Raw genomic sequence first — 27,379 nt, forward strand, 5'->3', positions numbered from 1 at the left:
TTATTCTGAATCATACAGAGCGATTGCTTTTTCTATCTTTGATAGGACTTTGAAAGTTTCAATATTTGCAACATCTCTTCTCTTTCTGCCAGGCTTTTCACTTAGTCCCAAAAATAAAAGGACATAGGAGATGACGATGAGTATGGAGAAGACAAGCGGAATTCCAGCGACAATATTGACGAAACGTCCCTTCTCCTTTTGACGTTCTACTTCAGCCTTTTGGCGAACTTCCGCATAAGAACGCACGAATTCAGGCTGCTCTAAGCTGAAAAAAACCTCAATCTTAATAGGGAAGCAAAACCTCGTCTCTAGTGGAGGATAGAGAAAAGAGTGAGAAGGGAGAGAGAGAGAGAAAGAAAGAAAGAGAGAGAAAGAGAGAGTGAGAGCGAAAGAGAGAGAGAGAGAGAGAGAGAGAGAGAGAGAGAGAGAGAGAGAGAGAGAGAAAGAGAAGATGAAGGGAGAGGAAAGAGTGAGAACAAAAGAAAGAGGATAAGAGATAGGGAGAGAATATGTTCACTATTCTATTTAATTTACTTAAAAATACAAAAAGCATGAACGCCCAATGGACAGCAGAGCTCGTAAGTTGAGTATATAAATAGTAGGACATAATAAGAAAATTCATAATTATAATAATAATAATAATAATAATAATAATAATATAGAAAATTAACTTCGTTAGCCAAAAAAAAAAACAAAACTTAAGAAATAAACAAAAACTGGGCAGGAGGGGTGTGGGAGGCCATCCCAACATGGGGACACAAAAAACAACCCACACACATTGCAAAATAAAATTTACTTTAGTATTCCATCATCAATGGTCAACAAACGATCTTTTTACTCCCTTTTTTAACTCAGCTGAGATTTTTGGGATGAATTAATCACGGTTTTGCCATTCATGTTATACTTGTTTGAAATTAATGGTATTTGGTACCTAATTTTACACCATCATCATCAACGATCCTCCATCATCAACGACCTCCATCATCAACGATCAAGAAACAATCCCTTAATATTTCCTTCTTTAAATTCAGCAGAGATTTTTGGGGTGAATCAATAGTTTTGTTATTCAGCTTGTATTTGTCAGAGACTAATGGTATTTGGTACCTAATTGAATATCTAGACCTCTCAGGGCTTACAAATAGAATTAGGTATGATCCTGAACGTCAACAAGCCAAACGATTGGGCTGTCCCCTCCTCAACGCCTCGCTCTTTACGCTAAAGTTTTTTTATTGTTTAAAAAAATAGCTCTGTGAGAAAGACAACCATTAGCGAAACGCGCCCGGCTTTGCGGAGGGGACCGCCCCCTTATTAGACGGAATAAATTTTGTTCGTTTTAAGTTTTAACGTAGTTCCTTACTTTCAGTAAAAAAAACTTGTTTTTTTTATTTAATTTTTGAACGTTTTTGAATTAACGCAGGTTTTGATTTTGGCTCACCGTAAATGAATAATTAAAACAAAATTTGCATATTATATTTGGTTAAATGGCTTTCTCGAAACTTGTTTAATTTTATTTACGAACGTTTTTATTAGTAATAAATATACGTAACTTAGAATTAACTTACGTAACGAACTTCTATATTCATAAATTTTTAACACGTATATTAGGGGGTTCGCCCCCTAGTCAATACCCTGCTCTTTAAACTATAGTTCGAATTTTTTTTCCACTTCTTTAAAAATGACCTCTTAATCACAATCAGTTGATCAGTTGAAAAACTTGTTTTTTTTTTATTTAATTCCTGATCTTTTTCTTTAATAATGCTGGGAAATTCGGCGCCCCCTTCATAGCAATGTCCCTTCCCCCCGGACAACTTCCTTCATGGACAGATCCTTCCCTATAGCCCCCGACCCTCGCCTGCCCCCCCCTCACCCCCAAAATATAAACTCACAAAGAATTTAGAATTAAAAAAAAACAAAAATAAATTTTAAAATTGAGTAAAGTTAATAACATTCAGCCCTCCCCCTGGGGACTTTGGGGGATCAAGTCATCCTAAAAGACATTTTTATCATATTTTCGACCATGCTGAACAAAATGGCTATCTCAAAATTTTGATCGGGTGACTTTGGGAAAAAAATGAGCGTGGGAGGGGGCCTAGTTGCCCTAAATTTTTTTTGGTCAATTAAAAAGGGAACTAGAACTTTTAATTTTCGTTAGAATGAGCCCTCCCACGATAATCTAGGTCCACTGGGTTGTTACGATCACCCCAGGGGAAAAAAAAACAACAAACAAACAAACAAACAAATAAACAAACACGCATCTGTGATCTTTCTTCTGGCAAAAAATGTAAAATTCCACATTTTTGTAGATAGGTGCTTGAAACATCTACAGTAGGGTTCTCTGATACGCTGAATATGATGGTGTGATTTTCATTAAAGTTCTATAGCTTTTAGGGGGTCTTTCCCCCTTTTTTTGAAAATCAGCCAAATTTTCTCAGGCGCGTAACTTTTGATGGGTAGATCTAAACTTGATGAAAGTTATATATTTGAAATCAGCATTGAAATCTGATTCTTTTGATATATCTATTGGTATCAAAAACCCGTTTTCTAGAGTTTCGGTTACCATTGAGCCGGGTCGCTCCTTACTTACAGTTCGTTACCACGAGCTGTTTGATATAGCTGTGTCATCTGCAAATAGAATTGCAAAACTAGTATTTTCCTGCAAATTCCGCGGAATAAATTGAAATTATAAAAAAATATCAATATAAATATAGAAATATAAATCAAAATTCAAAGCGGACATAATAAGAAAAACCCTGAGGTTCACCATATCATTAAGGCTATTTAGACAGATCATATGCAGCGCGCTAGCGCTGCCTAAGTAAAGAACGATGTGGGCACAACGTTTTTTTTTTTTTTTTTTCTTCAGCCGGGAACTTAGTATCGATGGAGTTGTCGTAGAAACTTCGAAAAGAGTTCATTCGATTGGAAATGGGAGTGGCTAGTGCCCTTTTTAATAGTCGAAAGTGATTGGAGGGCAACTAGCCCCCCCGCCACGCCCATCATTCCCCCAAACACATCCAATAAAAGTTTTGAGATAACCATTTTGTTCAGCTTAGTTGATTTCCAAAGAGAAAATTTGTTTTTGAGGAGGACACTCCCCCACAACCCTCGGGGCAAGGATTTTAAGTTATACCCTGAGGGCATATAAGAACGATGTTGGCATAATGTACTATGTATTATTTTTTTTCCTTTAGAGCAGGGCCCTTCATATGGAAGGGGTCGTCGTAGAAACTTCAAAAGGGGCTAATTCAATTGGAAATTGAGAGTTCTAGCACCCATTTTAATAGTCGAAAGTGATTGGAGGGCAACTAGCCCCCCCCCACGCCCATCATTCCCCTAACAACATCCAATCAAAATTTTGAGATAGCCATTTTGTTCAGCGTAGTTGATTTCCAAATAGAAAATATGTTTTTGAGGAGGGCACTCCCCCACAACCCTCAGAGCAAGGGTTTTAAGTTATGCCCTGGGGGCATGTAATGTTTTTATAGAAGGTGTTGTCGTAGAAACTTCAAAAAGGGCTAATTCAATTGGAAATTCAAAGGGCTAGTACCCTTTTTAATAATCGAAAGTGATTGGAGGGCAACTAATCCCCTCTCACGCCCACCATTCCCCAAAACACATCCAATCAACATTTTGAGGGAACCGTTTAGTTCAGTGTAGTTGATTTCCAGATAGAAAATATGTTTTTGATGAGGACAATCCCCTAAAACCCTCGGGGCAAGGGTTTTAAGTTATGGCCTGGAGGTATATAAGAACAATGTTGGCACAATGTATAATTTATTATTTTTTTCCTTTTGAGCAGGGCACTTCGTATGGAAGGGGTCGTCGTAGAAACTTCAAAAGGGGCCCATTCAATTGAAAATTGAGAGTTTTAGTGCCCTTTTTAATACTCGAAAGTGATTCGAGGGTAACTAGCCCCCCCCCACGCCCATCATTCCCCCAAAAACATCCCCCATAACCCTCAGGGCAAGGGTTTTAAGTTATGCCCTGGGGGCTTATGAGGTTTTTATAGAAGGTGTTGTCGTAGAAACTTCAAAACAGGCTCATTCGATTGGAAATTCGAAGGGCTAGTACCCTTTCTAGTAGTCGAAATTGATTGGAGGGCAACTAGTCCCCCCCCCCAACGCCAATCATTACCCAAAACATAGCCAGTCAAAATTGTTGGATAGCCAATCTGATCAGGATAGATAATTTCCAAATAGAAAATATGTTTTTGAGGAGGATACACCCCTAGGGCCCTTAGGGCAAGGGTTGTAAGTTTTGCCTTGGGTGTATATATGGTTTTTACAGAAGGCACTGTCGTAGAAACCTCGAAAAAGGCTCATTCGATTGAAAACTGGAAGGGCTAGTACCCTTTTCAAAAGTCAAAAGTAGTTGGAGGGCAACAAGGCCCCCCCCCCACGCCCATCATTCCTCCAAGCACATCCAATCAAAATTTCGAGATAGCCATTTTGTTCAGCGTAGTTGATTTCCAGATAGAAAATATGTTTTTGAGGAGGACACTCCCCCAAAACCCTCAGGGCAAGGGTTTTCAGTTGTGCCCTGAGGGCATATAAGGTTTTTATAGAAGGTGTTGTCGTAGAAACTTCAAAAAACGCTAATTCGATTGGAAATTCAAATTGTTAGTGCCCTTTTTACTAGTCGAAAGTGATTGGAGGGCAAATAGCCCCCCCCCCACGCCCATCATTTCCCCAACATCCAATCATAATTTTGAGATAGCCATTTTGTTCAGCGTAGTTGATTTCCAAATAGAAAATATGTTTTGAGGAGGACAAACCCCACAACCCTCAGGGCAAGGGTTTTAAGTCATGCCCTGGGGGCATATAAGGTTTTTAAAGAAGGTGTTGTCGTAGAAACTTCATAAAAAGCTCATTCGATTGGAAATTGAAAGGGCTAGTGCCTTTTTTAATAGTCGAAAGTGATTGGAGGGCAACTAGCCCCCCCCCCCTCATGCCCATCATTACCCCAAACACGTTCAATAAAAACTTTGAGATAGTAATTTTGCTCAGCGTAGTTGATTTCCAGATAGAAAATATATTTTTGAGGAGGACACTCCCCCTCAACCCTCAGGGCAAGGATTATAAGTTATGCCCTGGAGGCATATAAGGTTTTTTTGGAATCATTGTCGTAGAAACTTGAAAAAGGGCTCATTAAATTTTAAATTCAAAGAGCTAGTGCCCTTTTCAACAGGCGAAATTGATTTGAGGACAACAGGCCTCCCTTCCCCGTCCAACTTTTCTCCTAAGACTATGTATACTAAAATTGGGATAACAATGGCACTAAGCACAGTTTGATATATTGGACATTATTTCTATATGTAGAGCAACCCCTCCCCACACCGCCATCTGTAAACTGGCGTTAAGTTATGCCCTGGGACATGTAAAGTTTTTATTGAAAGCGTTGTCGTAGAAACTTGAAAAGGAATCATTCAATTGGAAATTGAAAGAGCTAGTGCCTTTTTTAATAGTTGAAAGTGATTGGATAGCGACTAACCCCCCTCTTACGACCACCATTTTCCAAAACATATCCAATCAAAATTTTTAAATATCCATTTTTTTCAACGTAGTTGAATGTTCCGGAAAGTAGGTGTTTTAGGATGATAACTCCCTCAGAGCACTCAGTGCAAGGGTTGTAAGTTATGCCCTGGGGGCATATAAGGTTTATATAGAAAGTTGTTGTATAAATCATATGCAGCACGATCGCGCTGCCTAAGTAAAGCGGAGGACACTCCCCCACAACCCTAAGGGCAAGGGTTTTAAGTTATACCTTGGGGGCATATAAGAACGATGTTGGCACAATGTATTATTTATTAATTTTTTCCTTTAGAGCAGGGCACTTCGTTTTGAAGAAGTTGTCGTAGAAACTTCGAAAAGCGCTCATTCAATTGGAAATTGGAGTGGCTTGTGCCCCTTTTTAATAGTCAAAAGTGATTGGAAAGCAAATAACACCCCTCTCGCGCCCACTATTTCCCAAAACACATCCAATCAAAATTTTGAGATAGGACTTTTGTTTAATGTAGTTGAAAGTTCTGGAAATTCGATCTTAGAGAATGACAACCACCCTAACAGACCTTAGGGTAAGGGTTGTAATTTATGCCCTTGGGGCATATAAGGTGTTTATAGAAAGCGTTGTCGTTTCCAAAAGGGCTCATTGGATTGGAAATCGAAAGGCCTAGTGCCATTTTTAATAGTCGAAAGTGATTGGAATGCTTGACATTTTTATAGTTAAGATCGAAGTGGGTATAATGTATTATTTTTTGTTGTTGTTGTTGTTTGGACCAGGGCACTTCGTATCGAAAGAGTTGTCGTGGGAGCTTCGAAAAGGGCTCATTCGATTGAAAATAGAATGGGCCGATGCCCTTTTTAATAGTCGAAAGGGATTTGAGGTCAACGAATCCCCCTTCCACTCCAACCCTCCCACTCCCACCCTCCCACGCCAATCCTCCCATTTCTGCTCTTAAAATTTAACCAAATCAAAATAGCGTAAGTGTATCCAAGCTATCAAAGAAAGTAAACAGATTTTTTTGCGAATGGTATCAAGTTTTCCATTTCAGGTCAATTAGAGGAGGTATGAAACTAAATTAAACAGAAATATTTGTGTATAGATTTTTAAAAAGGTGTATTCAGTAAAAAATTGCTGAAAAATTTTCTCCACCACACAAACATAAAGCTAAGCTATAAACTCTTAAAAAACAAAAACATTTAAAGTATTATTTTCTTTTTCCCCGAAAAGCCTATGTTAATATAAAATGAACATAAATTAATTTAAAAAACTTTTTCTAAAAAATAAGTTTTTCAAAGAAAAGTAAAGAACTCCATTTAACCAAGAATGAGCAAAAATAAAATAAAATAATCTACCAAGCGTGAAACTACCACAAATCAGCATCGATAAATAAATGAAACCCAAAACGAACAGAAATTACAATAATTAACCGAGTCAAACTCAAAATGAGCAGAAATTAACATAAGTTGGGTGCAAAACCCTTAAGGCTAGAACAAAATTTGCACTTTACTGAAAAAATACAAATGAACGTGCATTGTCAGTTTAATATACATATATTGATGTTTAGTAATCAAAGTGTTAATATTATTTTATTTATTAAAGTTATAAAAGTAAAAACATTTACATTTTTTCAGTAAAGTGCAAAGTAAAGTTGTGGCTTTGCAATGCAAAGTAAAGTTGTGGCTTTGACGTCACTTTGCTTAGAAATAGCACCCCTTACCCTACTTAGTGGTTCAAAAATCCCATCTGCAATACTCTTTAGCAACTGAAAACCAATTTTATTACAAATATTTTCTTTTGTATTTAATATTGAAAATAAACATTAAAATTATAGTAAAATTTTGAACTGATTATTTTTCAGCAATCAATATCATTATAAATCAAACATTCAGTTTAATTTATCAGTTCTTTCTAAAGTTCTACAAGACGAATTAAATTTCAGTACAAACAAAAGTTTGGATACTGCCCCCCTCCTTAACTGTAAATAAAAACCAAAAGCCTACTGCGTCATTGGTACTTAATTGAAAATGACTTATATTACGAATATTTTCTTTTCCACTTCTTTCCCACAGTATTGAAAATAAAAATAAAACTACAGTGAAATAAATTCTTGAACTGATGGATCTTTCAACAATTAATATCATTATTAATCAAATATTCAATTTGATGTTGCTTATACTTTCCAAGACTGTTCAAGACGCATATAGTTTTCAATAAAGCGCCAATGACACAGTAGGTTTTAGACTTAGATTGAGAGAAGGAGATCATACCCAAACTCTTGTTTGTGGTGTTTATTTTCGTTTCACGCTTGATTTGCGTATTCAATTTAAGTTTCACTCGTTTTAAGATTTATTTATTAATTTACATTAATATCTATTGTCTGTTTGTTTGCATTGATTGTTTATTTAATTTCTGTTCGTTTTAAGTTTAATTTATACTTCAATAGGAAGATATTTTTTTCTCATTTTAAGCTTGATATTTATATTCAATCTAAGCATTAATCGCTTTAAGATCTATTCATTCATTTATATTATTACTTGTTGCATGTTTTTGCTATGATTGCTTATTTAATTTCTGTTCGTTTTGGGTTTCATTTATTCTTTAATAGTAATTTCTGGTCGTTTTGAGTTTGAATTTTAGAAGATACTTATATCTGCTGAGCTTAAGTTTATAATTGCCATTACTTTTATTTTAAAAACTTATTTTTAGGAAATTTTTTTTTTTTATTAAATTTTTTTCGTTTTTGATTGCTAGAAATTTTAAGTTTTTAAAAATTCCTTATTTAAAAATCAAACTTAAAAAAAAAATCAAATATTCATCAAAGTATCAAAACTGATATCAAAGTAACAATATCAAAGTGAAAAAATGGGTTTGTGTCAACCTCAGAGTTTTTATTATCTGATGTTTGAACTATTTTTAACAAAGTTGCTATCTCAAAATTTTTATCGGATGGGTTTGGGGAAAAAGGGCGTGAGGGGACTAGATTAAGCTTCGGTCTCTTTTGACTCTTTAAAAGTGAACTAGAACTTTCTATTTTTAATCAAATGAGCCCTCTCGGAAGTTTATACGAGTATCCCTTCTATAAGAACCATATATATCCCCAGAGTATAACTTATAACGCCTATCCCTGGGCCCTGTGTCGACCCTGGTTTTTTAATATCTGATGGTTGAACTATTTTTAACAAAATGGTTGCCTGACATTTTTATCGGATGGGTTTATCCATCCGATACGCCCAAAGGCGTGGAGGGCGGGAGGGACTAGTTGCCCTCGGATCTTTTTTCACTCTGAGAAAATGAGCTACAACTTTTAATTTCCATTCAAATGAGCCCTCTCTGAATTTTATACGAGCATACCTTCCACAAGAACCATATATGCCCCCAGAGCAATACTTACAACGCCATCCCCGGCCCTGTAGGAGGGAGGGGGGTGTTGACACAGGAGATTTTCTTATCTGATCTTTGAACTATTTTTAACGAAATGACCATACGATCACATGTTATGTGATCTTTTAACTATTTTAACAAAGTGGCTACCTCAAATTTTTTATCAGATGTATTTGGGAAAAAAGGCTTGGGGGGCCAGTTGCTCTCCGATCACTTTTGACTCTTAAAAAGGGCACTAGTACTCTCAATTTTCAATTGAATTAGCCCCCTTTGAAGTTTATACGACGACCCCTTCTATATGAAGTGCTTCTGGGAAAAAAATAAATGGAGTGAGGGGGAGGTTAGCTGCCCTCCAATCACTTTTGACTCTTAAAAAGTGAATTACAACTTTGAATTTCAAATCAAATGATCCCTCTAGGAATTTTATACGAGCATCCCTTCCATAACAACCATATATGTCCCCAGGACATAATTTACAGCGCCTACCCCCGGGCCCTGGGGGGTTGTGTCGACACCGGAGTTTTTTGTTATCACGACTTTGAACTATTTTTACAAAAATGTCTATCTCAAATTTTTATCGGATGCATTTAGGGTGTGGAGGACGGGGGGGGGGATAGTTGCCCTCCGATCTCTTTTGAAAAAGTGAACAAGAAATTTCGATTTCAAATCAAATGAGCCCTTTCTAAAGCTTATACGAGCATCCCTTCCATAAGAACTATATAAGCTCCTAGAGCATTACTCATAACGCCTGCCTCCGGGCCCTGGTGGGTTCCGTCGACACAGGAATTTTTCTTATCTGACCTTTTAACTATTTGTAATGAAATGGCTATTATAAAATTTCTATCGGATGGCCTTGGGGGAAAAGGGTGTGGGTATGGGGGGGGGCTAGTTGCCCTCGGATATGTTTTGACTCTTAAAAATTGAGCTAGAACTGTCAATTTCCAATCAAATGAGCCCCTCTGAAGTTTATACGAGCATCCCTTTCATAAGAACCATACACACCCCCAGGACAACACTTACAACGCCTATCCCCCGGGCTCAGGGGGGTGTTTTTGTTATCATCTAATTTTTGAACAATTTCAAAATCACTGGCTGTCTCAAAATTTGTAGCGGAAGGGTTTGGGGAAAAAGAGCGTGGAGGGGGGGCTAGTTTAGCTCGCTTGACTCTTAAGACGTGAACTACAACTTTGAATTTCCAATCAAGTGAGCCCTCTATAAAGCTTATACGAAGATCTCTTTCATAAGAACCACACATGCCTTTAGGGCATAACTTGGAACGCCTTCCTCTGTGCCCTGGGGGGGGGGTTCTATTGACACCGAATTTTTTATTATCTGACCCTTGAACTATTTTTAACAAGATGTTTGTCTCAAAATTTTCATCAGATGGGTTGAGGGATAGCTGCCCTTGGATCTCTTTTGACTATTAAAAAGTGAGCTCGAACTTTCAATATCCAATCAAATGACCCCTCTCTGAAGTATATACGAGCATCCCTTTCATACGAACAATATATGCCCCAGGGCATAACTTACAACGCCTGCCCCTCGGGCCCTGGGGGGCTGGGACGACACCTTAGTTTTTGTTATCTGACTTTTGAGAAATTTTTAACTTAATGCCTTTCTCAAAATTTTATTGGATGCATTTGGGGAAAAGGGGCGTGGGGGGCTAGTTGCCCTCCAATATCTTTTGTCTCGAAAAAACCCAACTAGAATTTTCAATTTCCAATCACATGAGCCATCTCTGAATTTTTTACGAGCATCCCTTCAATAAGAACCATACATTCCCCAAGGGCATAATTTACAACACCTGCCCTCGGGTGCTGGGGGGCTGTGTTGACCCTAAGTTTTCGTTATATGGTGTTTGAACTATTTAAAAAAAAGCTATCTCAAAGTTCTTATCGGATGGGTTTGAGGAAAAAAGGGCAAGGAGAGGGGGGGGGCTAGATGCCCCAAATCTATTTTGACTCTTAAAAGTAAACTAGAACTTTCAATTTCCAATCAAATGATCCCTCTTTGAAATTAATACGAGCATCCCTTCCATAAGACTCATATATGCCCCCAGGGAATAACTTACAACGCCTGCCCCCGGGCCTTGGTGGGTTGTTTCAACACCAGATTTTTTGTAATATGATCTTTGAACTATTTTTAACAAAATAGCTATCTTCAAATTTTTATTGGATGCATTTGGTAAAATAGGGTTTAGGGGGGGGGGGGAGCTGGTTACGCTCCAAGATCTTTTGACGCTTAAAAAGTGAATTAGAACTCTCAATTTCCAATCGAATGAGCCCTCTTTGAAGTTAGTACGAGTATCCCTTCCATAGGAATCATATATGCCCCCAGGGCAGAACTTATAACCCTTGCCCCTGAAGACTGTGGGGGGAGTGTCCTGCTCAAACATATAATTTCCAGAACTTTCAACTACGTTGAAGAAAATGGCTATACCAAAATTTTGATGGGATATATTCGGAGAAATGGTGGGCGTGGAAGGGGTGTCAGTTGCCTTAGAATCACTTTCGACTATTAAAAAGGGATCTAGCCAAATAAATTTCCAATCGAATGACCCCTTTATGAAGTTTCTACGACAATGTTGTCTATACAAAACCTCATATGCCCCCAGGGCATAACTTACAACCCTTGCCCTGAGGGCTGTGGGGGAGTTGTTATCCTCAAATACCTAATTTCCAGAACTTAAAACCATTTTTAATTAAATGGCTGTCTCAAAATTTTGATTGGATGTGTTTGGGGAAAAGGTGGCCGTGAGAGGGGAGTTAGTTGTCCTCAAATCACTTTTGACTATTAAAAAGGGCACTAGCTCTTTGAATTTCCAATCGAATAAGCATTTTTTGAAGTTTCTACGACAATACCTTCTATAAAAACCTTATATGCCCCCAGGGTATAACATAAAACCCTTGCCTTGAGGGTTGTGGAGGAGCGTCCTCCTCAAAAATGTCTTTTCTATCTGAAAATTAACTACGCTGAACAAAATGGCTATCTCAAAATTTTGATTGGATGTGTTTAGGGGAATGATGGGCGTGGGGGGGGGGGGGTGGTGCTAGTTGCCCTTCAATCATTTTCCACTATTAAAAAGGGCACTAGCCCTTTGAATTTCCAATCAAATGAGCATTTTTTGAAGTTTCTACGACAACGCCTTCTATAAAAACCTTATATGCCCCCAGGGCATAACTTAAAACCCTTGCCCTGATTGTTGTGGGGAAGTGTTCTCCACAAAAATATGTTTATATCTGTAAATCAACTACGCTGAACAAAATGGCTAACCCAAAATTTTGATTGGATGTGTTTGAGGGAATGATGGGCGTGGGGGGGGGCTAGTTGCCCTCCAATCATTTTTGACCATTAAAAAGGGCACTAGAACTCTTGATTTCCAATCGAATGAGCCCCCTTTGAAGTTTCTACGACGACCCATTCCATATGAAGTGCCTCTGGAAAAAAAAACAAAAACAAAACAAAAATAAACAGGAGCCGTATGGCCTTTTTTTTTTTTTCGACTGGGGCTTTGCCCTTTGTTAAAGTTTAAACTTACCTCCCATTTACATCAGCAACAAAATATGCCCCCCCTAATGTAGAAATATATACCCTGAATTGGCATATATAGGGGGGGGGGCTGAAATTCATTTCTGAAAGAAATGATTATTATATTCCTAATCAGCATAAAAAAAGGCATTGAGTAGGTGCGTAATTCAATAGGGCTGTGCTCCTTCAGTTTTTGAGCTCAGGGATTCTACGTTGGCGCTTCAAAGTGGTGTTAAGTCTAGAATATTTTCCAGAATATATATATATATATATATATATATATATATATATATATATATATATATATATATATATATATATATATATATATATATATATATATATATATATATAATAACCGGTTTATAATTATGAGTAGTGACATTTGCGTGCAATATTGTCAACATGCAGCTTAAAACTTCTTAAAACTTTTGGGGGGCTTACTGATCCGAAAAAAAAAAAATCAGGTGTATTACAAAACAATGAAAAGCAAATTTTTGTGATTATTGACTCGAACCAAAACAATGTTAAAGTAAGGCAAACTGCAAAAACAATGACGCACCTAATCGACGCACCTAGTTTGCTAGTTTCTTTTAGCTTAGCATGAGACAAGACAAAGACAAGTGACAGAATAGATGGGAAATATATAATTTGGGCTATATATTTGCACATTAGGGGGGGAGGGGTAAATTATTTAGACAGGGTGAACATTTGTAACAATGATACGCGCCTAATAGTGTTTATGTGTCTCAGCTGAACAGTTTAGGTATTTCCACGCATTTATGAATAGCTTTGTGTTAACCTTTTTCTGAAAGAGACAAACTTAAAAACATATTTTTTCCACTCTCAGGTTCACTTATTTGATATTTACCCAGTAGTTTTCAGACCACTGCACCACTGCAAGACAAACTTTGGTCCCGTGATGTGCACATGTCAGGTAGTTTTCAGACCACTGCACCACTGCAAGACAAACTTTGGTCCCGTCATGTGCACATGGCTGGTAGTTTTCAGACCACTGCGCCACTGCAAGACAAACGTTGGTCCCGTGATGTGCATCCTTGCAAGACAAACTTTGGTCCCGTCATGTGATCATGGCTGGTAGTTTTCAGACCACTGCAAGACAAACTTTGGTCCCGTGATGTGCACATGGCAGGTAGTTTTCAGACCACTGCACCACTGCAAGACAAACTTTGGTCCCGTCATGTACACATGGCTGTACACACATGTACACCTAGTAAGAGATGATTACGTCCAAAGTTAAGAAATATAATGAGTCGCTGCCTAGTATCCTTCTGAAAAGTTTATCTGCTGCTAAAAGATCTGTGATGTATTCTTTAATGGACAGCTTTGTCTATGGCAACAAAATTTACGACACGACGACGACGTCAAAATCAGTGTCAAATTAACGCACGCTTTAGGGGGACGGGGAAAGTGAAACCCTAGTTGCAAAAGCTAAATTACACATTTTGACGCTCTTAACATCTCCCATTGCTCTGCTAGTGCTGGATTAAAGAAACGAAAAAAAAGACATCAGGGTTTTTCAGAGGCAACGCTACAGCGTTGCCTCTGAAAAAAAATTTACGGTTTCTAGTGATTTAAGTTTCATTAAACCAATAGGACGGCGGAGCGTAAAAAATTCAGGCATATATTTCTTCATAATATCTGGAGATAAGCCTTTTTTGACACTGTTTATGAAAAAATTCGGAACAGGATAATAAACGAATGTTCCAGCGGTCCACGCCATTAGCACCGAATGCTGGATACATACATAGTGAAAGAACCTAGGACCAAGGAAAGTGCAAGGACCCCCTCAACTGTCCCCCGCAATTTACGGGTAACTTTTGCCATTAACTGTAAACCTAAGACTATAAACCGTAAAGTTCCCATAAAATTTTGTTTAAGCCATAAACTGTAAATTCAAAAACTATAAACCGTAAAGTTCTCATAAAATTTTGTTTAAGCCATTGGCTATAAACCAAAAACTATAAGCCGTAAAGTTCCAATAAAATTTGTTTGAGCCATTAACTGTAAATCAAATAATATAAACCGTAAAGTTCCCATCAAATTTTGTTTAAGCCATTAACTGTAAACCAAATACTGTAAACCGTTAAGTTTCATTCAGTTTTGTATGAGTTATTAACTATAAACCAAAAACTTAAACCCTAAAGCTCCCATATAATTTCGTTTAATTCATTAACTGTAAACCAAAGACTGTAAACCTTACGGTTCCCGTATGTTTAGGGCACGATCGACGAGATACAGTACGACAGCTCTTTTAGCTTGTGGGGGGGGTGGTTTGATTTAAAATGTAAATATCTATTGTTTCGCGTTGGTTTTCTGTAAATAGTAAAATTGAGTTTGTTATCTGACTTTTGAGAAATTTTTAACTTAATGCCTTTCTCAAAATTTTATTGGATGCATTTGGGGAAAAGGGGCGTGGGGGGCTAGTTGCCCTCCAATATCTTTTGTCTCGAAAAAACCCAACTAGAATTTTCAATTTCCAATCACATGAGCCATCTCTGAATTTTTTACGAGCATCCCTTCAATAAGAACCATACATTCCCCAAGGGCATAATTTACAACACCTGCCCTCGGGTGCTGGGGGGCTGTGTTGACCCTAAGTTTTCGTTATATGGTGTTTGAACTATTTAAAAAAAAGCTATCTCAAAGTTCTTATCGGATGGGTTTGAGGAAAAAAGGGCAAGGAGAGGGGGGGGCTAGATGCCCCAAATCTATTTTGACTCTTAAAAGTGAACTAGAACTTTCAATTTCCAATCAAATGATCCCTCTTTGAAATTAATACGAGCATCCCTTCCATAAGACTCATATATGCCCCCAGGGAATAACTTACAACGCCTGCCCCCGGGCCTTGGTGGTTTGTTTCAACACCAGATTTTTTGTAATATGATCTTTGAACTATTTTTAACAAAATAGCTATCTTCAAATTTTTATTGGATGCATTTGGTAAAATAGGGTTTAGGGGGGGGGGGGAGCGGGTTACCCTCCAATATCTTTTGACGCTTAAAAAGTGAGCTAGAACTTTCAATTTCCAATCGAATGAGCCCTATTTGAAGTTTGTACGAGCATCCCTTCCATAGGAATCATATATGCCCCCAGGGCAGAACTTATAACCCTTGCCCCTGAAGACTGTGGGGGGAGTGTCCTGCTCAAACATATAATTTCCAGAACTTTCAACTACGTTGAAGAAAATGGCTATATCAAAATTTTGATGGGATATATTCGGAGAAATGGTGGGCGTGGAAGGGGTGTCAGTTGCCTTAGAATCACTTTCGACTATTAAAAAGGGAACTAGCCAAATAAATTTCCAATCGAATGAGCCCTTTCTGAAGTTTCTACGACAATGTTGTCTATACAAAACCTTATACACCGCTATGGCATAACTTACAACTCTTTCCCAAAGGGCTGCGGGGAAGTTGTCATCCTCAAAAACCTAATTTCCAGAACTTAAAACTATTTTTAATTAAATGGCTGTCTCAAAATTTTGATTGGATGTGTTTGGGGAAAAGGTGGCCGTGAGAGGGGAGTTAGTTGTCCTCAAATCACTTTTGACTATTAAAAAGGGCACTAGCTCTTTGAATTTCCAATCGAATAAGCATTTTTTGAAGTTTCTACGACAATACCTTCTATAAAAACCTTATATGCCCCCAGGGTATAACATAAAACCCTTGCCTTGAGGGTTGTGGAGGAGCGTCCTCCTCAAAAATGTCTTTTCTATCTGAAAATCAACTACGCTGAACAAAATGGCTATCTCAAAATTTTGATTGGATGTGTTTAGGGGAATGATGGGCGTGGGGGGGGGGGTGGTGCTAGTTGCCCTTCAATCATTTTCCACTATTAAAAAGGGCACTAGCCCTTTGAATTTCCAATACAATGAGCTTTTTTTGAAGTTTCTACGACAACGCCTTCTATAAAAACCTTATATGCCCCCAGGGCATAACTTAAAACCCTTGCCCTGATTGTTGTGGGGAAGTGTTCTCCTCAAAAATATGTTTATATCTGTAAATCAACTACGCTGAACAAAATGGCTATCTCAAAATTTTGATTGGATGTGTTTGGGGGAATGATGGGTGTGGGGGGGGGGCTAGTTGCCCTCCATTCATTTTGGACCATTAAAAAGGGCACTAGAACTCTCGATTTCCAATCGAATGAGCCCCCTTTGAAGTTTCTACGACGACCCATTCCATATGAAGTGCCTCTGGAAAAAAAACAAAAACAAAACAAAAATAAACAGGAGCCGTATGGCCTTTTTTTTTTTTTCGACTGGGGCTTTGCCCTTTGTTAAAGTTTAAACTTACCTCCCATTTACATCAGCAACAAAATATGCCCCCCCTAATTTAGAAATATATACCCTGAATTGGCATATATAGGGGGGGGGCTGAAATTCATTTCTGAAAGAAATGATTATTATATTCCTAATCAGCATAAAAAAGGCATTGAGTGGTATATTCACTTTATGCATAAGTCAATAATATGATTTGGTAGATATTTACCAACTTTTGGCATTTCATATTATTGACTTACAAATAAAGTAAACATGCCACTTGATGCCTTTTTTTATGCTCTTTCCAAATATAATTATCATTTTTTTGGAAATGAATTTTACACCCACCCCTATATATACCAATTCAGGATATCAAGGATATTGTGCAGGATATTGCACATTAAGGGCGGGGGGTAAATTTTATTTCTGATGTAATTGGGAGGTAAGTTCAAACTTTACTCCCCCCCCCCTAATGTGCAAATATATACCCTGAATTGGTATATATATATAGCTTGAGTTTTTTGAGTTCACTCAAAAAACTCAAGCTATTGAGTTTTTGAGTTCACTCCTATAAATACTATTTATTCCTACAAAATGACAATTTTATTACAATTTTGTCAATATTCCCCTACCATGTTCCTAAAAAAAAAAAAAAATGTCTGCACACATGCCTGCCTGGATAAGCCAATGTCAACAGGGTTCTAGATATGGCTGAATCAAGTGGGGTCCCCAGTTTGGACCCCCCCCCGTTCCCCCTGTGAGATCATGGGAAGATGTTTTCATTTATATCCTTTAATTTGTCTGGTATGCCATACAAGCATAAAACCTTTGCTAAGATTTGTTTTTTCACAAAAGGGCTCATCGTCAAACTGATCTTCTTTTGATGTCATTCTGAAAAATGCGTCAACAATCAACTCAGGTGTCACCCCTAACTTTACCCCTACCGCTTACCCCTAAATTTAAGTACACCTAAATTTCTACTACTTATTATAAAAAAAACTACCGTGAAAGCCTCTAAAGCTACCCAAGGTGATTTTACATTTTAGGAGAGGTGATAATTAGAGTCATTCTATTACGAAGAATACAAGCTTAAATCAAGAGAATTCCCGATTTCAAGGGGGGAAGCAGTGCCTTTCTCCTATTCCTAAATGACGGACCTGTGTGTGACGTCAAAATCAGTGTCAAATTAACGCACGCTTTAGGGGGACGGGAAAAGTGAAACCCTAGTTGCAAAAGCTAAATTACACATTTTGACGCTCTTAACATCTCCCATTGCTCTGCTAGTGCTGGATTAAAGAAACGAAAAAAAAAGACATCAGGGTTTTTCAGAGGCAACGCTACAGCGTTGCCTCTGAAAAAAAATTTACGGTTTCTAGTGATTTAAGTTTCATTAAATCTGAATATCTGTATCTTCGACACAACACGGGGGAATTTAAATGATTTTTCTAAGATTTCCAGGATAGTAGAAGTAAGGTTTTAGTACTTTGTCGTTCAGTCGGATCTCTTATTGAATCTCTTAATAGAGATTTCAAAGTTGGAGGACTTTTCTTTGAGAATTTTTATTTAAATCAGTACGTGTCGTAACATCAACAATACAAAATAAAAATAACAAAATGCTGTTCAAATTTACAAAAAAAGTAAGGCCCCCCTCCTCTCCGTCACAAACCCCCTAAAATACTTGAGTGCCATTTGCATTTTATTGAAAGCAGTAGGTAGTTTAAACACTGTGGTTTTATTTGCCAAATAAAACCACATCAATAAAAATGCCAAAAAAGAAAATCATTGAAACAGTCACGATCGGTACCTCCCTAAAAAAATGAAAGCTTGTCCAAGGAGGAGGTAGAGAAAACCGAATCCTTAAAAATTGCAGATAAGCTCTTTTAATAACCATATTTTGCTAAAAGCCACCTTCAGCAAACCGAAAAAGTTTAATCTTAATACCTTTATCTGTTGCTAATATATCGCAAGTACGCCCTTAAGACAAACTTGGATGGACATAATGTCTTTTGATTTAGTTGAACATCCCCAATGACATGCTCTGAAAATTGCTTCTCTAGCTGTTTCCAGGATATTACACATATACCTTTTTGAAAAACTGGATAGACATAGCACCTTTTGATTCCCCCCCTCATATTCACCTGAAAAATTAAACTCTGTGCCTTGTTTTGTGCCTGAGGCATTGCATCTATGCCATATTGACAACCTACTACTACTGCTACTAGCAAACTACCGCAGCACCAGGCCGCCTGAGGCCAATACAGCTACGCACGCTCCTCCTCCATCCCAATCTATTCAAAGCCTCCCTCATTACACCCATCCTGGAAGTTCCCATTTGCCTTAAATCTTTTGTCACATCCTTCCATCCCAACCGAGAACGACCTGCTTTCCGTTTAACCCTAGACGGTTGGCCGAAAAGGACAATCTTTGGCAATGTGTCATCTTTCATCCACAGAATGTGCCCTACCATTTCAAACTTTCACTCATTATAGCCCTAGAAAGTGGGTTTGAACCACACTTTTCGTACAGCCTACTATTTAAAAAAAGATCAGTCAGTCGGTTACCCAAAACAATCAGTAGGCAATTTCTCTGGAAAACTTCTAGCAAATCTACCTCCGTATTTCTGATTCCCCTGCTTCAGAACCGTATCTGACCACTGGTTTCTGTGATATAGCTGTTACACTTTTTTGATAACCTGCATTCACACAGTGTTTTTAACTTAGGTTAACATCCCCCTTAACATTTCCTAAGAGTTTCGCCTTAATGCCCTTAGCTTCAGTAGTAGTAGCAGTCGTAGTACTGCTAATGCCTGTTTGGCATTAGTAGTAGTACTACGAATTAGTAGTAATTCGGAAATGCCTGTTTGGGAAGGATTCACTGAGGAAGAATTGAAAAATATCAAAGGAAATCAAGTAAAGAAAATACATAAGCAAAATGGACCGTATCGTGTAGAACTACAGAAACAAGTCAATACAGAAGCCTATTAGAGAAGTTTCTCTCAAAGGTAAGTATCTCAAAATGTCTTTAGTGCCGAATAAGAATAACTAGAAATTCAGCGCAGTGCTGTAGTTGCAAGTACCATTACCATGATTAACATGACAAATGTACAGGCATTGAAATGTTAAAGAGGGATAGTAGTTGGTTATGGTTGGGTTGTATTTCAAAACAAAAACCATATGTAAGTAGTCTCAGTCTTTCCTCACCTTCTACTTTGGTATTGTCACCACAGCTTACTCCAAGATCTAGAAGACGGATGTCAACTGAAACTTTTATAGACATATTGAAAGACAATAGGCTTACCCCTACATCCATACAGTCAGTTGTCAGTCGCCAGTCCAAGTCCGATGCCGCTTGTCAAACTGATTGTTTAGCTGCATTACCTTCTTCTAGAAGTAAAGCTGAAATTGAAGCCCCAAATATGCGTCAGACAACTCCAGTTCATACCAAAGATGCTTTTTGCCAGTCAGACCTTACAAACACTGAAGCGGAATTCAGTAAACCAAGTGCCCCAACACAGACAGACTGTGACTCCAACACACCCTACTTCCTTTTCCTTCCCTCCCTCCCATTGTCCAGAACAAAATTGCAGAGTCTAATAGCCTTAAAGAAAGAAATAGAGACTATTATTGTTGAAATGTCTAAATTTGGTGCTTCAAATAGTGTCCAAATTCGTGAAACTGAGAAATTCTTCGAGACTTTAATATATTATAATTTAGAGACACATTGCACAAGAAATAAATCTGACAAAAAAATAAGTGATACAAACAAAAATCTAAATCATATTCATGAATTCATTATTCAGTAATCAAGAAGATACAACCAGCAAAATGTTAATGTCCTACGTTTTGATAAGAGTGGGTCCCTGGAAACCAAAAGACGTACCTGTGTATTTAAAGGTCTCTATTCTTCACCTTACGCAACTGAAAATGCAGCCATTTACCCAATTTATAATAGAAGTGAATTAAAGGCGAACATTAAACTGATGGAGAAGATGATTAGTGTTAACAGCTGTATTTACAAATATTCCAGTAATTTAGACGAGGTTAGCAGCAATTCCGAAGTAAGAAATATCGCTTGTAAGTTTCATATGAATAATAAGTGTAATAGAAGCTTTTCTTGTATATATGTCAACTTGTGCATACATTTTTTAAATTCAGGTTCCTATTAAAACCCGAACTGTAATCTTCCCCAACTTAAACCCTGCCAAAAATTTAACAGAGGAGTATGTTTTAGTCATTAGTGTTCATTCTTACGCATCTGTAAATCTCACTCGCATCAGAGTCCCCGTTTTTCAGCCCCAAGTTTTCCCAAAAAATTCGGAAAAAAACACCATTTTTTTCTCTACCAACGCCGAATTCTCCACGCCAAACTATAGTTCCTCCTTTCAAAGATTTTCAACGTCAATCACTAACCCATGTTTCATCCCTCGCAAAGAAAGTCCACTCATTAGACCGAACCTCCTCCCATGTACAACCTGTGTCTACAAATCAAACCCACCCTTTCAAAAAGATTCTTTCCCTCTCTAATGTCCCCCTAGTCACCCCCCCCCCCCACTTTATCCCCAGGAACACAACACTCCCCTATATACCTCTCGACCCTCATCACACAAGAATTACCCAGGTGTGAATTATTTGGAAGAAAATACAAATTGTCTTAGTGTTCCATGTTTACCACCCCCCAAAACTGTCCCCCCCTTACAGAAAATAACAATCCAGACTCCACTACCGACAACAACCCACCCTCAAAATAATAAATTTAAGTCATATGAAAAATATTGTGACGCTTCATGTTACAATTCCCCAAAACTTTATCGAAGTAATGCCGAAGGCTTGAATTTCGACAAGCTTAAGGAAGTAAGCATAACTGCAGGACTATTGGATCTCGATGTTATTTCCATCACGGAGGTGCAGAACAAAAATCCATCTTTACTAAATTTAAATGGCTATCATAAATTTATCAAATTAAGGCCCATGACCATCCTCTGGGGAAAAAAGGGGCGGTATTCTGCAGTTCGTTAGAGAATATTTATGCCCAAGACCAATCCTACACAGATTTAACGAGTTTGAAGAAATTCTTTGGATATGTATATATGACCTTGGATATGACCCAAGGTTTTGCCCCGTCAATTAAATATTATTGTGGTTGGACTTTTCTATTTCGCTCCCAATCAAAACCTACAATCAAAACAGAATTTAATAGAAAAACTAAATGGCAGCATTGATCGAATTCAACTAAAATATTCTAACGCCGGAATCTTTATTAGGGGATAAAAATGATTATCTTTAGACTCAACTTGCCGTAATTTTAATCTCAAACAACTGGTAGTTTTCCCAAAGACGAAGGGAGGCACCCAACTAGATGTTATTTACACTAATATAAAACAATACTATAAAAAAACAACTCTGCTTCCTGCACTCGGTCGTAGATACCATTATTCAATTAGAATTATCCCAGATTTTGAGGCCAAACACATTTATAAGGTTACCGAAATTTGCTCCAGACCTGTAACAGATAAAGGCTTATTGGAATTCGGAAATTGGATAACAAGCGAAACATGGAGCGAAATTATAAATGCAGAAGATGTTAATGACAAAGTCTTACGGCTCCATGGACTCCTAACTAAACACTACATTGGATCATTCCCGGTAAAAAGGACCAAAAAGTGTTCCACCGACAAACCGTTCTTCAATCATAACCTTAAAAAAAATAATTCTGGAAAAAGTTAAATGCCTTAAAGAAGGAAAAATTTTAGAGGCCAACAAATTAAGGAACAATTTAAAGAAGTAACTTCGTAGGGCTGCATCAAATTTCAATAAAAACAAAATAAATCACTTATGCAGTACCAGTCCAAAAAAATAGTATGAGGAAATAAAACTTATTTGTGGCAAAGAACCTAAACAACTAAACTTTAACCTAAACGAGCCTCCTATAAAAACTGCAAACGACCTAAACCGTCACCTTAGTTTGGTTACCTAACATTACCTACCCCTGAATCTGGAAAGAGTTTTCACCCAAGCCTCTGAAGATAATTTACCAATAATCACAAATTCAGAGATTACGAATAAACTTAAAAAAATAGGAACAACCAGTATCTGCCCCCTAGATATTCCGATCGCACTTGTAAAAGCTTTCTCCGACAAAATCTCAGAGCCACTGGTAGATATTTTCAACAAGATCACAAGAAACAGGCCAATTCCTGGTACTTTGGAAACAAGGTTATGTAGCTCCAGTTCCTAAAAAAGGTGCCGTGGTTGATTTTGACAAAGTTAGACCAATAACATTAACACCACTTTTTTCAAAGCTGTACGAATCATTTTTATCTAACTGGCTCAGGGTCTCAGTTGCAGAACGTATTGAAATCCGACAATTTGGAAACGTCCCGAAAGTGTCAACGTCCCACTATCTATTACATATGTATGACATAATACTGAAAAACCTAGAAGACACCTAATACCTGGGCCAATCTCATCCCAGTTGACCTGGAAAAGGCTTTCGATTTTGTTGACCATAATGTTTTAGTTGATAAACTTTCCCATGAATTCCAAAACAACCCCTCTCTGGTAAAAATTATCTCATCATTTTCTCATCTTTTTTAAGCCAACGATCTCAATTGGTCAAATACATGAATACTTATTCAGAACCTCTACCAGTCCATAACGGAATACCTCAAGGTAGTATAATTGGACCCATCTTATTCAGCGTTATGGTAAACAATTTGGCAGAAGATATCCCCTTACGATAAAAATTTATGGATGATATGACTCTACTAGAGGTCACCAGGAAAAATTTAAAAAGTAGTCCGCTAGAAATCCTTGAAGATGTTGGAACAGATACCCTCAAAAATAAAATGCATTTAAACCCATTGAGATCTACAATCCTAACAATCAGTTTTCTAAGCACAACCCCCTTATTTACGTCTATTATTCCAAGTGAACTTATGACACAAAAAATAAAACTTCTAGGGGTAACTATAACTTCCGATCTTATATGGGAAGCCCATATTTCAAACATAACCAAGCAAGCCAATATTTCCCTAGCTTTCCTTAAGCATTTGGCAAAATATAAATGCCCGGCTTCTCATATTTTGAAATTTTACATATCTTTTATTTGCCAAACTCTCGAATATGTTTGCCCTCTATGGCACTTCTCATTCAGTAAAAATCAAACCAAAAGGTTAGAATCCGTTCAGAAAAGGGCTTTAAAAATAATCGCACGGTAAAGGAAGTTGCCTTATTCCTACTTCTTACAAAAGTTTAAAAACAAAACCCTGGATAAGAGACGACATGATCTGTGCCTCCGTTTTGATGATAATGCGAGAACCAACATCGGAACTGAAGACCATTTTCCGCTAACCCATAATCCTGAACAGAAGCCTCTTCCAAGAAAGGCAAAAAATCCCATCCCCATTCTAGAGCCTGTAAAAACTAAAACAAAAAGATATTTAGATAGCTTTATACCAACCTTCACTAAAATCCTTAACACCTCCAATACCTCTTATTGAATAATTTTTTTTTTAACTCTTTTGACACTTGTTTTTTTTTTGTTTTTTTTTTCTATATGACCTATTTTATTGTATGCTGTTTTATGAATAAATTTTTAACTTTAATTTAAGAACTTTTTGATATGACATTATTATAGTCAATTTCATATTTTCTTATTTGTTTAATTTCTATGGATTTGTACTATGTCTGTTTATATTTATTAATGTTTGGTTTTACCAGAACCTAATTTCATTGAAGTGCTTGTGATGGTTGTTTACTTCATTTTTTTGACACGAACTTATATTCGGCGAGGCGATGTATCGCTTGTCAAAAGTTTTAAAAATAAAGCATTATTCTATTCTATTCTAGTAGTAGTAATAGCTGTCGTAGTAGTAGCAGTTGTGGTAGTAGTAGCATGTACATAGTGCCCTTTGGTTTGTTCAACATCTCCCTAAGAGCTTCAACTTAATACCCAAAACCGTTCCTGGGGCATTGCTAATATTGTACACGCTTTAAAATACATAAAAAATGTAGTTTTTATGTAGTTTTCAATAAAAGACCAAAATGGTCTTTTATTTGCATTTCTTTGCTTAAAAGGCTGTAAAGAAAGGAAAGTTTTAAGAATAAAATATAAGAAGCCAGAAGTGTACAAGCAAAGATTTAGTTTAGTCATCTAATAAGAGAAATTAAGTCTGTTCTCAGAGTCAAATCACTAGTTGTGTGAGTTTAGCTCACAACTAGTGAGTTAAAGTCAACTCACTAGTTGTGAAACCTGAATTCTATGTTATGCAAGGATTTCCAATCTGTATAGCAAAAGTTACTACCTTTAGCTGTGAATTCTACGTTATGCAAGGATTTCCAATCTGTATAACAAAAGTTACTACCTTTATTTGCTGCATGTTTGTTGATAAATTAATAATGACAAGATAATCACTTCAAGCGCAACAATTCAAATCAAATCTAAGTTGTAATCACGTGACTAATAATATGCTCAAATTTATATAATAAAACAACCCCGCAAGCACATACAATTTTTGTTTCAAAAGAGGGACAATATAATAAAAAGTGGCAAGTTGCATAAATACTACCAAAATTATACAATGTCTAAAATTTGGAGTGGGATTAAGTGCAGGGGCTTAATTTCGTCAGAATCCTGAGGAGGGGGAAGGGGGACAAAGTTAGAGCCTTTTCCACCAAGTCAAGTGAAACCGACCTAGTGAAAAATGAAAATGAGCCATATAGTACCATAAAGGCAAAAGTATACTGAAGAAAACTGATCTGTTTCTGTGAATGTTTGAATTATGCTGGCCTATCTTAGTTTTAAAAAGATTTTAGATGCTAAATCTCAGCCGGGGAGGGGGAAGGGGCAAACTGGGGTCCTTCCCTGCCCCATAGCAAATAATGCCCCTGGTTGATTGTGTTCCAAAAATATTAAAAGGTAATTGTATTTGAAAACACTCATAAAGTAAACAAAAAAGAAAAAAAACTTACCTCTGACCTGAAGGAACAACATAATCATTCCATAGGTTATCGTAAAATACCTTTTCTTTTCCCTGTTCCCAACTTGGTACAATAAATAGCAGTACAATAATGCATATAACTTTTAACATTTTTTTTATTATAGGGTAGGATAGTTTTAGTCCGCATACTGAAGCGGTGAAACAAAGTCAGGTTAAAATTACGAAAACTTTCCCTTTCAAATTGGGTTGCTTTAAGTAGGAATGAGCATGACAAACTGAGTTTTTGCTGATAAAAATCTTTAGTAATTTTACAGAATTTCCCTCTTATAATTGGACAAATTTTAATCTGAGATCCACCTTTCACACGATGTATTCTTGATACCTCAAATCTTAAATCCCTAGATGTCAGTCTCGTAGCTTCTCTTCTCAGAAATGTCCAATTAGAATTCTTAGATTTGCCATTTGTAATTAAAATTAGTTTAAATTAAAAACCTTTTTTCTTTAATTGAAATTCAAAGCAAAGTTGAAGCTTAAAACGGAAAGAAATTACTGCTTTGCTGATTATGAATGATATCTATAAAACTAGGTCAAATAAACTAACTTCTGATATATCCCATTATTCGCAAAATTCTAAAAACTAACACTTTACGGAAAACACAAAAACAATCCAAAAAAACATAACGTTCTCTTACAAGGGCAGATCTAGAGCCAAATATGGGGGGTGGGGTGTGACAAGGGTTCTAATAATTGATCAAATTGACAATTAATTTAAAACAAAGAGTGGAAAACAGAAAAAAAACATGGAATGAGGATGCAAGAAAATATTGGGGGGGGGGGAGGCAGGGATTCATTGACCCCTGGATATGCCAGCGTTCTCTTAGGATCAGAACATTAAATGACTATCCTGCTAACAAAGACTAATTTATGAGTCTTTAATCGACTATGATAATGATAGCTTTTAGTAGAGTGAATGTGAGTGAATTCTTTATTTAACAATAAAAATCATAAACAAAAAACTATATCAACAAAATCTCCCCCATAAGGATCCATGGCCGAGAAAGAACAGGAGAGAAAAAAAATACCAACACAAAAAATATATAAACAAAATAAAAATAAAAAAACAGTCGCCCACCTTAATAATCCCCAGAATGACAAGCTAGGCAGGGGATAACACATGAATTCAGCAACTCAAATAAATATCCAACTCAATCCAGAGACATCAACTCCAAGGGAAACCGGAAAAAAACTTAATTACTAGCTAGAAAATCTCTAACATAATTTTTGAACATACCCAACGAGTGGCAGCTTCGTGCAGAGACAGGAAGTGTGTTCCAAATCATGTTGCAAGTTGTCAGAGGGTTGAGGTCAGACCTCACTGATGGAGTATGAAGAATCTGTAAACTGCTGGAAGTGCGGAGATGATAAGTCGATTGATCAGAAACAAAAGACATATTATTACATAGGGCAACAGGAAGATGGCTGTGCAAGTGTAAAAAGATTAAAGAAGAACCAGAAAGAAAATAGAGAGATATCAAATCAAGCAAGGTTTTAAGTGAAGATCGGTTAGTTTCTTTAATAAGAGTCCTTGCTTTATCATAAAGTTTTGAAAGTGGCATCAGAGACGAAGGAAACGTTGACATTCGAATAACAGAACGATATCAAACATAACACTAAACTAGGCTGTAGAACAAGATTCTAAGAATCTACCCTGGAAATATGTATTTGAGCTTTCTAAGGATTCCAAGACT

At 37.1% G+C, this 27,379-nt stretch overlaps 1 protein-coding gene across 1 annotated transcript; it reads right to left on the reverse strand.

Moving 5' to 3' along the window:
- Positions 1-25,795, reverse strand: LOC148947237 (uncharacterized). The gene is made up of 2 exons (XM_089096543.1): positions 25,663-25,795; positions 1-265 (listed from the first exon to the last, which is right to left on the reverse strand). The coding sequence occupies exons 1-2, from the start codon at positions 25,779-25,781 to the stop codon at positions 1-3; spliced, it is 384 nt and encodes a 127-aa protein (XP_088952669.1). The 5' UTR covers positions 25,782-25,795.
- Between the last annotated feature and the right edge of the window lie 1,584 nt (positions 25,796-27,379).

This window comes from Artemia sp. Qi Xiang Cuo, chromosome 11 (genome assembly GCF_049724085.1).
Source record: "Artemia sp. Qi Xiang Cuo chromosome 11, ASM4972408v1, whole genome shotgun sequence".
In the NCBI taxonomy this organism is placed as follows: domain Eukaryota; kingdom Metazoa; phylum Arthropoda; class Branchiopoda; order Anostraca; family Artemiidae; genus Artemia; species Artemia sp. Qi Xiang Cuo.

Bases quoted from the DNA above. Each gene is read 5' to 3' on its own strand.
- LOC148947237 (XM_089096543.1), bottom strand. From the start codon at position 25,781: ATGTTAAAAGTTATATGCATTATTGTACTGCTATTTATTGTACCAAGT. The intron at 266-25,662 runs GTAAGTTTTTTT...GGTTTTTTTCAG, and splicing joins GTTGTTCCTTCAGGTCAGAG to CTTAGAGCAGCCTGAATTCG.